Below are 12,240 nucleotides of genomic sequence, written 5' to 3' on the forward strand. Positions count from 1 at the left end.
GTCATCTGATTATCTTTGAATACTTTTCATCTTAACACTTCTTAAAGTGCTTCATTCTTCCCCATTTTTTAAATATAAATAAAATGCAGACCAGAACCTAAAGAATTAAGATAGCATGCTAATAAAGAGTAAGTGAAGTGACTTGGTTCAAATTATTAGGTATTGATGCTCTCACTCCTCTGTGCAAGTAAGACTACATTCCTTTTCAGTCAGCAGCTTGAAAGCCTGGTAGAAGTGAATACTTTTGTCTTTAACCAAAGCTTTTCAAAAGCTTGTCTTGTAAAATTGTGGTTCACACAAGATAAAATAGTGTTTCAGTTCTTTCAAAAGCTTTTAATGTACATGTATATTTTGAAAGTTTAGGTGCTGAGGCAGTCAAAAGAGGTAATATGCACATACTTTCTTTATTAAAAAAAAAGAGCAGAGTTACCTCACCTTATTGCAATGCTAATGCCATGAAACAAAATCAGTTTTATTAACAAAGGAACACTAAAGACTGAGGAGTGCTTCAGGTGTTACGAAGTCCAACAGGACACCCTCTGATGCATGGCTTATCTTCCATACAACACTAGCAGCACTCCTTCACTTCAGAGAGGGGAAGAATGATGTCTGTATTAATTTTTAAGCAACACTGAAATGCTTACCGTTGATCAAAATGCATTTATGATGAAGAGCACACTTCTCAGCTAGAAACTGGAAAATTATACTTTGCACACTTACAGAAAATAAAAATGGACAATCTATATTCAACTCTGAAGAATCATGCCAACTTGGAAAACAAAGTAAGCACCAGACCAGAGCTTTTAGTTCAATTTAAAAAAAAAAACAACAAAACAACCCAAAAAAACCCAAATGCAAATTTACACTATATTAAAAAAATTATATGTGGAAGGCTGAGCACATCAGCGCTGTTTCAAACAAAATTACTGTGAGAGAGACAGCGCACACAAGAGAATCTTGTTCTCATTTCTAGGAGATCAGACATGTTCTTTTATACTTGAGAGTTTAAGTGCTTATGCTATAGGTGGTGGTGGTGAATTAATCAAGGACCAAACAAGGTAGGAACAAAGACCTAGACAAGAAATTAAATTACTTAAAATTCTGAAGCGTTCATACTCTTATGCTACAAAAACCTAGCTTTGGATAACAAATCACATGCTTGAGTGCCACAAGTGTCAAATGAGTGCCACACTCCTAAGCTTCTAAGGGTACGGGGATAAATGATTTCTGTGGTGGATTGCTCATATGCGCCACAGTTGATTTTCATGTACCGAGCAGCTCAGATTTTGAGACACTTCGGCAACAGTGTCTGTAAGTGAAACATGAAGAGTTGAGTTTGACTTCTGTGGTTCATTCTCCCCTCAACTGGAGAGTCCAAACCTTTAAAATGTCATTCGATGTTTCCTGGAAACACAAATATATGCATATAAGTATCACACGTCAAAGAATTCCAAATATTGGGCTCAGTTTCTGTCTTTAGAGTGACTGTCCTTATCTACAGAGCATCTCCCCGAGTCCTGATGACTTCCTGACATTTAAGAGCACGCACAAGAGAAAAAAGACTTAACTGTTTGCCTCTGTGCTGACCTAGAGCAGCTAGGGACCTTCTGCCCAAACTGCATGGCAGCCCTGGCAACATCTACAGGATGAGAACAAATGACAGCAGTGATTCAGGCACCCTCAGTGCAGAAAGGCTCTAACTAGGACTAGCCCCACTGCTTAGTCTGACAACCAGAGGACAGTGCAGCCATCTCCCCCTCTATACCCAGGATCCTGGTTGCACAGACAGTGCTATGTCTAGAAGATGCCTGCCAAGATAACTTCAACTGTCAGCACTGCTGGGCCAGAATTTGACACAGCTGGAAACCAAAGGAGAACAAAGGACTTCTAAAGCAGTGGAGCTATTGCTTCCTTGTCCTAATGCTTCAGGCTTGGACTGCAGACATTGAAGTATAACTGAAGTACACCAGCCGCACAAAATTGCAACACAGCACTTGACCAGAGGCACACATCATCTCTTAGAAGCTGCCTTTGAAGCAGCTTTTTTTCCCCCTTTCCCTCTTAGATCTATAGGAAAGTGGAAATCTGTAAGTAACACACACGACATCAACATTCTTCAGTATTCTGAATGCATGCCAGAGTCAAGGTATCCATTCGCCTGCCAAGACAGAATCAGAAAGGCTGAAGCGATCTTCATGAGTTTGGAAGGTGAAAAAAGTGCAGAAAAGAATACTTCCCTGGGACGTGTGATTATCCCACCTCAGTGCCATTTCCTTCCTAAAATTAATCCAGCTCTCCTCAAAGCAGCCATTCTCGGTCCACACACAAGACACGCACGCTTTTGCTCCGTGCACCCAGTAATAAGGTGTATGTATGAGCAGGGCTGACCACATATTTCAGTTTTAATTACTGAGACACATCCTTGTCCACACTCAGATGTGCATATAGGCAATGATTTAAAGAAGGCAAAGAAAAAAAAAATAAAGGAAAACTTTAAACCAAAGGAGGCAAAGCAATACAATAATATTAACCTACACTTCATGCTCCTCATTCATTTAGAAAACTCAGTCATACATACCACAAGAGTGTCTGTAGTCCAGACCTCAATAGAACATTTTCTTTCTTATTGTTTATTTTATTTTCCCCCTATATTTGACACATTCAAGGACAAATTGGACACAAGAGGGAAGAAAGATATACATTTTCTTTTTCTTGGAAGTAGTACACGAAGATCAGAGGCGAGAGAACGTTTGAATAAAGGACAACGATGGAGCCAAAGAAAAGACCAAGGAAGGTGTTAAGCACATCATAAGGAGAAGGCCAAATGCACTGCAAGAGGAAGTCCACCAAAAGAAAGACAAACAATTCAACATAACAAGTTTCCAGTTTTATTATCACAGCTGCAGTTTCAGGCTTGCTGTTTTCTGCAGTTCCTATCCAGATATTAAACACAGCAGTAAGAAGAGGAATTCCCACGTGAAAACCATTTCACTCAGGTAAAGGAGAGTGGAGAAGGATTTCTAGCTGACCCCATCCCAGTTAGCCCCTTCAGCTCTTCCTGCCGTACAGGATGTCTACTAAGCCACGAAACAAGAGGTAGCCACTGCAGAAAGCCAGACGCTAAGCATACAGAAACACAGCAACAGCTCTGCTGACTGACTTTGCTAACCAGACCCTGGACCACCTCTGTAAAGCAATTTTATTGGTATTTGATTTCTGTGGTAATAAGAGAAAAATTAAAGATTTTTATTCTCTTAAAAAAACCTGCTCCCCTTCACGAGCCCATTAAAAGTAAGGGCTTTAGACTTCCTTTTTGCGCAGAAGTTTAAAATCTCTGAATGATCAAAGCTTTTTGAGTAGAGCAATAACCTGTAACTCACCAGCCAAATTACAGTGGACAAAAAAAGACACCATTTTATTTCAGGTAGGCTGTTTTAAATGACTCTACAGAAATGGATGAATATTAAATTGGAAGATGAAGGGAAATAAAGACAGTCCCCTCTTCCACATGAAAACAAACTAATCCTACAACAGTATCTTCTACTAATTAAAAAAAACCCCACACTATCAGAAAAAAATAAAGAGATTTAAGTATCACACTTAAATACCGTGGATTTGTTTTTTAGTTTACAAATCACCTTACTTCAAAACCTAATTATTTTCAAAATAAAGGGATTACAGTAGTTTTGCAGCTATTTTATCAAGCAGATTAATGTTAGCTGGCAGGTTAAAGATTGCTATCAAAGTTCAAAGTACGGAATTAAATATTTCCATACTACCAACACCATTCACATTATATATTCTCTTTTTATTCTTTTCAAAAGACACTCAAATCTACACACCAGTGTGCCAGTTGGATACAGATTTCTCTAGCTGAAGAACAGAACACCAGGTTACACAGATTTATTACTTTTTTTAAGTGCCTGGGTTTTCCTCACTGAAGTATTTATTTGATTTCCTATTAAACATCCAAAACAAAATGAAATTCTCTTAACAATGTAGCACTAGGCACTGGACCATCTTTGGTACAGGAAATGGATTATGAACAGCTCTCCAGTAATGTGGAAGTCAGTGATTTAAAGAGTGAACAGCAGTATCTACTGACCTCAACTGAGACTGTGGACCCATTGTAAAACACCCTATAGATACATCCAAAATAAGAAAGCCAATCTCTGCCTTAACGAATATACAGTTTAAATAGCAAGTCAAACAAAGGAAGTACTATCAGTCATATCTGCAGATGGGAAACAGAGGCACAAAGAGCTTTGAATGACTTTGTGCAAGGTTATAAAGGATGTCTGTGGCAGAGCCAGGAACTGAGCCCGGAAGCTCTCAATCCTAGCCCAATGCCTTTGGATACTGAGACAATTCCTCCTTTTGCTTATCTTCCTCTCTTTACTTAATTACTTATCCAGGAGAGGAAACACACTAACATGATGAGAGACAGTCTATTTTCCTTTTATATTTATAATCTCCATTAAATTTTATCTAGCTTAACATAAGATGTGAGAGTGTTACAAAGAAGTAATTAAAATTGTACAAGCAATTGTAAATGTAAAGGGATAATTTGGCATTTCAGAAAGTGTGAAAGGAAACAAAAGTGTGCATGTATGATTTAGAGAGACTTCCCCAAAGGTTTTCTAATGATCATTCTGGAATACGAATAGGTGTCTATCTCCACATTCTCAAATTAACACATTTCACATGTTACAGTTGCACCTCAACACTCCTTACTTTTATAGGATGGAATATATGCAGGAACAAATAATTGAAACTACACAGACAACAATAAGATACTTAAAAAATGAAAAATTCTAAGAGGGAAAGCAGATTTTGTACAAATTTGTACACATACCTGATTTTGAGGATCATATTATCAAGTAATTATTCTCCAGCCTACCATCACAAATACCAATTGTGAACCTATCTGCATTAGTCAATGTTTCTTGCATATTTCTATAACCACTTTTTCCCCAAAGTGGCATACTTTGCAAAATCATCTATTATTGCAATGTGAGCCTCTTCTAAGAGTATCTGACCAGCAGATGTTTACTGATATGACATTTCTATGTACTGTTTTATTCTGCTAACTCTTGTTCAGAGACGATTTAAACATCTGTTCCAATCTACACCTGCTACTATGCTTGGCAATCCCCATATTTATTTTCAATCCTTTAATAAAGTTATTGATTTATGAATACACATTTTCAGTCCCATTGCTTTTTTCTAATCATTAGTAAGTTTCCTTTGACAACTAAGCTCTGCCAGGACCTCAGCCAGCAAGTGTCATAGCTACAACACCAGCAATTGTTTCAGCTCCTACCAGGTTTTTGAATCCTGCTAAATAGCCGAACTGTGTGAGCTGCCACCCTGAACTCTTTTCTCCAGGGTGGTTAGGATGAAAGAAAACCAATTGCTAACATCATGCATCGAGTCCAGCTGAGAAGCCTGACCTGCGGAAGTCCTCACAGACCAGAAGGTGGCCCATTATCCCTGCTGCCCCAAGACATGTGCCGAGTTCAGCTGTGGAAGAGAACCTGGGTCCATTTATTTTCCCTTTGGGCATTAAAGCTACTTCAGCAGTTCCAGGCGGGCCTACTGGATCACAAATGACTGCTGCTGTGGCAGTATGGATGAGGGAATTGAAAATTTTACTGTTGCTTTCCTGTGTTAGACAAGCAGGATAATGGACATGTGGGTTTATATTACAATGCAACAAAGCTGAGCATTAGCAGAAACTCATGGAACAACCTTCTGTTTGTGGTTGTTTTTTTTTTTTCCTCTTCAGTTTGTAAGAATTTATCACAAAAATCTCAGATATTAGTGGTTCTCAATAGAAAAACAAAGGTTTAGGTATGCACAGAGCAAGAAATTATTGATGAAGTTAGAAAGTCTTTAACACCTAAATGAGCATCTTCTAATAGCCTGTAATGTTCCTTTACCCTCTCATTTCAATAAGGCTTCACCAAAAGCAGTGTTACCAGAGATATTAGCTTTCCAGAATAAAAACAAGAAAAAAAATGGAAAAGCTTTAGAATTTTCCCACTGTCTGCACTGTAACATTTCTCGATAAGGTTTCCCACTGACACATAGTATAATATACCCAAATTACACCATCAATACTTCAATACATCAATTCAGCATAAGCATCAACTCGATTAGGCAGGGCCAACTTTTGAGCTATTCATGCTTTTCTTTTGAAAAGAGAAATCATTTTAAACCTTGGCTTATCTCTTCCTGCCTACACTTGGTCCAGAGAACAGCTGAAAACATTATTATAAAAATATTTTCAACAGTGACGAGGTTTCAGACTGTCTAGAGAACTACACTGTAGGTTCTGCTGAGAAGACAGCTCTAACTTCAAAAACTGGGACTACAAAGAAACTAGCAGAATTTCTATGTCTTAGGTACATACAAATTCAAGGGAAAAGAAAAGTTGATTGCTTACCAACTTAAATCTATCGTCTAGTAGAGAAATTAGAACAGCTCTCCAACCTCTATCAACTTACACACTCAGCTGTGTTTAAGACTCCTGCAATAAGCATACCCTTGTAAAACTACCTTAAAGCTCAAAAGATAATACCTGTTTGACACACTTTGTGAAAATGAAAATGAATAACACGAGCATAAACTTGAAATTAAGCACCCTAGAATTTTCAAATGCTCTTTTGAAGGAAACAAGGCTTATGTGATCACGAAGTCCCTCAACAGTCCTCAATAACTTGCTCCTGATAACTAGTCCCAAGCAGGCTGTGGTTCTTACAGCTGTCAAACTAGCTGAAGTTTTTCACTTACAAAAAAACTAAGAGAAAAGCATTAAACTAGCATCCATACCAGAAAGCAAGCTGCAGCATGAGCGTAACTATTATTTGTTCTCCTAGGCAAGCTGCTGCTCAGACCTGAAGAGCTGAGCAGTCAGCAAACACAGTTTCCATCAGGTACAGCAGTACGCTGCCTTTGTCCAGCCAGTACCCGGGGAAAGGAACAGAGGGTTTCACGCATCAAAACAGCAAGGAATAGAAAGCGGTTAAGAACTTGTGGAGAGAAATTGCAGTTGTTACAGCAGTGAAAGATTATAGAGATTACAGAAAGAAACAAGGTTATTGCAGTGGGGGAGATACAAGGTACAGGATTTGTTAATCCCCACCACCCACCCAGCTTCATTAGTTTTAAGACTCAAGGAACCATTTGTTTGTTTATTGCCATGTGTCACCACATACATACAGAGAATGCAATATACATAGTTCTGTGCAGTAACAGGGCTGGCAGCTCCGTAGTCATTGATACAGTTCAGAAAATCACGCTGCAGTACATGCTGTATTAACCTTTTCTGAAAATTATGGCATCCTCTGAAAGGGCATTTATGAGCTTAGTATTACTTCAGGGTATAAGCAGAATGTTTATGACTTGACAGCCTTCATCTACGTTCACTTCATTTAACGTAACAGCAACTTTCATTTACTAGCTCCCCTTCAGCAAAATTAGTTTAGGAAATCTGACTCTGCCACTCATCTAGAAACAGATTTTCCTCTCCAATTCCCAGAGAGGAACTCTGTTTGCAACCATCTTTATGTTATAGTTAGCTAAACAAGTAGGGCATTCACTTCAACATTGTCCATTAAATTGGCATTTTGCTTTCTGGACTTTTTTTTAAAAAAAAAACAAACAACATTTTTCATATAGAACCAGGGAAAGTTCTTCATCTCTCTCCCTTCTTATCCCTCAGAGTCGGCTCATGTTCTTATAAGTACTGCCTTCCTAGTAAAAAAAGGGATCTGGAAAAAGTGGACAAAAGATGAGAAGATCATCTTCCTCCATCTCCCAAAGGAAAGAAGACATAAGAATGTCTGTGAAACCCCAGAAACAAAGACATATTCAGACTCACTGTAAAATGTTGAAATCTATTACTAATATATACTGAGTATCAGTTAATTGCATGAGGAATGCACATGGTCACAATTTTAATGGCAAATGGTACAACATAACTAATAAATTGAAGCAACATTCCATATGTTATCACTTTCTACTCTGTACATCTGGAAATGCAAATGTTGCACAACAGGATATTATAGAACATTAAAAAAAAGAGATAATATTCCATATTCAGTTTTATTTTTTCTAATAAGGCTTTGAGAAAGTGAAGCACAGTCATTCACATATGCAGTACATTGGTGCACCAGAAGCCTTTTGGGAGAAGAAGCCATCTCCAAAAATACAGATGGCTTTATTTACAAAGGTCGGCAGAAAAATAAATATATAAAAAAGTTATAAGGGTATTTTGCTTTGTTTTAAATTGAAGAGCTTTTGCAAATGCAAGGTATCACGGTAAACACTTTAAGGTTCTGCAGAAGACCAGACTGGTTTTGATACTGCTGAAGCTTCTTTGCAGTATTTATTAGGTTTACCTTCTGAAAGAAAGAGAAACACATCATCTTCTCTCCTCCCTTACCAATTAATCTCTATGCAGAGCAAAACTCATTAACAGGAAGTGGCATGATAATTATTATTTTTATATTCTAAAATAAAGAACCTAATGAGAGTCTCTATCAAGCAGAGAAAACAATACAATCTAATGGAAGAACACCTGTATTTTAAATCATCATGCAAACTTAAAAGGCATCTCTAAGATGCGTTAGAGAGATTCCAAACATCTAAGTACAACTGAGGACAAATCAGTGTAAGGTTTCCTTCACTGGGTAAGGAAACTAAATCATTCAGCTATACTTTAAAACAAAGACTAGTCATGCCAAATGCACATTAAAGCCCTCTCCTTGGAACTACTCAAGACATTTCTTAAAAATAAAATAAACTTCACAGGAAGAAAACCACCTAAACCATTCAAGAAACTTCACTTCAAAACACAGGAACTCTGAATACACCAGCATCACAAAAGGGACAGCAAGACCTTTCAGAGAAACTGCTCTGCCTTGACATTAGATAAAACAGCAAGGTCAGTCATCTCATCTCCCCAATACAGGCTCTAGAATGGATAATCATAAATGAGGCTATTGAGTCACTTATAAAGTATGACAGAATCTACAGGTTGCATAGATCCTAGGAAGGAAAAGGAATGCAGACAGAAGGCGATGTCTTCCCATTACAGTACATAGATTCTCCAAATCACTTAGAAAAAATACTTTGAGAAAAAACAAATTAAAGAAGGGGTGAGGACTGAGAGTACAAATAACTCACCAGATGACAGTAATTCAAATATTTCTTTTTAAAGGAAGAAAAGTAAAAATGTAGCTCCTTCGAAGCCAATGGCAAAACCTTCATGACTTCAACAAGAATGTAATTTCGCTGCTCATGTTTAACATTCCTTAGATGTGATTCAAAGGAAATTTACTGACAGTCAGAATCATTACAGAAAGCACAAGAGCCAAAATAAAAACTCCTGCAATTGACAAACCAAGAAAAATTTCAAGTGTTCTTCACAAGATGTTTATCGTTAACAATTACTTAAGCTTTCCACATAAATTATCTTGTTCTATTTGACTTCCTTTTAATAAGACAACTATTGAGATGCTTTTCTTCTCCTTACCTCAAAAACTGAGATTTAAGGACCCATAATTAAATAATAAGGACCCATTATTACTGGTATTTACATAACATTAAACCAATACTGATAAGAACACTGATGTGTTTTGCTAGAAACCTATAACAGTTCTCAAAAACATGTTTTGCCATATTTACTATCTGACTGCCCTTATCCTAAAGCAGAGGCCATCAAATGTTTTGAAACAGTGCAGGAAAAGATATGACTGCAACAAAATACCATCATCGCATAGTACTTACCCTAACAGGAGGGCTCCGTGCTTGCACCCTTTGCTGCTGTCCAACTTGAGAGGTCTGCAAGTCCTTTGATCCACAATTAGCTACAGTGTTGATGGGGACCCTTAAAGCATTTGTGCTACCAGTCCCACCACTGGCGCTGGGTTTTCGAGGCCTCTGTTTGATGCCATCCAGTAGTCTAACAAGTAAAATATTACTGGGAAGTTCGTCAACACTGCAGTCCACTAAAGTCCTGCACTCTGGGCATCGAAGCTCATTTCGAGAGCTTACAATGCCCAGCAGACAGCGTTTACAAAATGTGTGTTGGCAAGGCAAGACTTTTGCAGAAGCATCAAGGCGTTCTAAGCAAACAGGACACTCCAACAGATCCAGCAAAGCTGATTCATCCATTTTCTTTGTATCACTTAACCAAAACCCAAATCTTTGCAGAATTTGTGTGTTTTGAGCACTCCAAGGATATCATGTTACATCCATTCCTCTTCTGACCATGCTCTGAAATTTGTTGAGGGAAAAAAAGGCATTAATAAGCTGGAAAAAAAAGAGTCAGCAAGACTATTCTATACGAAGGTGTTCATACAAGTAGCAAAATAAAAGATGTCTAGACTGATTCAGTAGGTATCTGCAGAAAATGAAAGAAACATCAAAATAGCAATATGTAATAACAGCAATCTACATTAATATAACTATTTAAAACATTCTAACAAATGCTAACAGCTAAGGCTTTTAAATTCAAGTTCTCATAAATTTTAACAGTGAGCAATTCTATTTACTCCAATTATTCCAGAATGAAGAGCTATCCCCAGTACAGCATTATAATAAAGCTTACTTTTCGTCGTTCTTGCTTAGTACACCTGTACCTCTGAACGTTTATTTGAAAATAGCCTTTACCACCATGAGAAGACGGCGACGGTAACTACAACTGTGTCCAAAACAACAGAGCGTACACCAATAAGGCAGAGCAAGGGGAATTACATTCGTGCCAAGAGTAAGCCAATAACAGAATACATTTCTACCATTTCTGTGAAGAGTAACAGCAGCACTATTATGCACACCAGCCCTGCAAACAGCCTCCAGCTCACAGGATTTTAAGCTTACCACAGGCAGTGACAAGCGGGTTCGTTACAGTGCCGCCTTCAAGAAGCGCTTCAAAAAGTATCACGAAGTGATTTACAGCAGGAAGTGCTACTGCCATATCGTTAGGACAACGGGAGGGCTGCCTACGCAGCCAGAGGGGACAAGCCTCCGGCCAGCTAAAGGGTATCCAGCGAGGGGCTGGGAAAATCCCACCACCAAAGAGACCCCTAAAAAAATATCATCCTGCGGGAAGTCGCGCCAGGGAACAAAACGGCCTGTTGAGCTCGGCGGTCCCCGCCGCTACGCGCCCGCGTACTTGGCGGGGGCCAGGCAGCCCCAGCTCGGGCCCCGGCCGCTGCCTGGGCGCTTCCCGCGGCGGGAGACGGCAACCCGGCAGCCCCGTCCGACCCCTCGGGGGCTGCCGAGACCGGGCTCCGGGCGAAGTTGAGCGCCTGCACCAGCCCCCGCCGCCGGCCTGCGGAAGCGGCTGGCTCGGCTCCCCGGGCGCCGGACGCGTGTCCCCGCACCTACCTGCTTTCGGGCTCCGCGTCCATACCGGCTCCTTTATTTATTTATATTTCCCCCTACTGCCCCCCCCCTTTCCAAAGAGATTCACAGGCAGGCAGACCCCGCGGCAGGCGGTACGCACCCCTCCGCGGGCCCTCCGGGGAGAAGGGCGAGCGGGGCCGGCACCCCCGGGAGATGCATCCCGCGGCGGGGCGGGGGGAAGGAGGCAGGCCCGGGGCAGAGGGCTGTCACCCCGCCCCACGGCGGTGAGAGGAAGGGGGAGGGGGGCCGGGCCTGCGGCCCCTCCGCCGCGCCGAGCCAAGCCGCCCCTCAGGGGGCGCGGGAGGGTTCCCCGGGGAGGCCGAGCACCGCCCTCCTCCCCGTCCCTCAGCCGGTTCTCACCGTGTGGCGCCGCAGCGGAGGGGGCCAGAGGGGCTGCGCCGCCCCCGCTTTGTTCCCGTGAGGAGCCGCCGCCGCTGCCGCCGGCCCCACCGGTGCTGCCTCTCCCGCCGCGGCAGTGCCGAAGCTCCCGTCCCCTTCCCCGCCCCGCCGCGCAGGGCTGACGCGAGGGGCGGCACCGCCCCGCCCGGCACCGCCCCGCCGAGGGGGCAGCGGGGAGGGCGGCCCCCGGCCCGGCCCGGGCCACCTCCCTTCAGCGGCAGCGCCTCCCCTCACGGGAGAGGGCGGGACGCGGGGCCGGGCCGTGGCAGCCGCCCCTTCCTCCCCACCACCTCCTCACCAGGTGCCGTGGGGTGAGGGTTGGTGGGGGATCCGCTGCTGCGCCGGGAGGAGGCGCTTCCCGCCCAGTTCGTGAGGTGGAAGGCCCGGCCAGGCACCGGAGGCTGCTGCCGGGAGCCTGGGGGTGGA

General features: G+C 41.7%; 1 protein-coding gene across 1 annotated transcript in view; it reads right to left on the minus strand.

The window, feature by feature from the left end:
• The window catches only part of SH3RF1 (SH3 domain containing ring finger 1), a 92,553-nt gene extending 82,269 nt beyond the window's left edge, over nt 1-10,284 (minus strand). The window contains exon 1 of the mRNA XM_074147503.1: nt 9,796-10,284. Within this exon, the coding sequence (XP_074003604.1) occupies nt 9,796-10,182 (387 nt within the window). The 5' untranslated portion in view covers nt 10,183-10,284. The remainder of the gene's footprint in view (nt 1-9,795) is intronic.
• Nucleotides 10,285-12,240: the final 1,956 nt, after the last annotated feature.

Source organism: Numenius arquata, chromosome 5 (genome assembly GCF_964106895.1).
Source record: "Numenius arquata chromosome 5, bNumArq3.hap1.1, whole genome shotgun sequence".
Taxonomy (NCBI): domain Eukaryota; kingdom Metazoa; phylum Chordata; class Aves; order Charadriiformes; family Scolopacidae; genus Numenius; species Numenius arquata.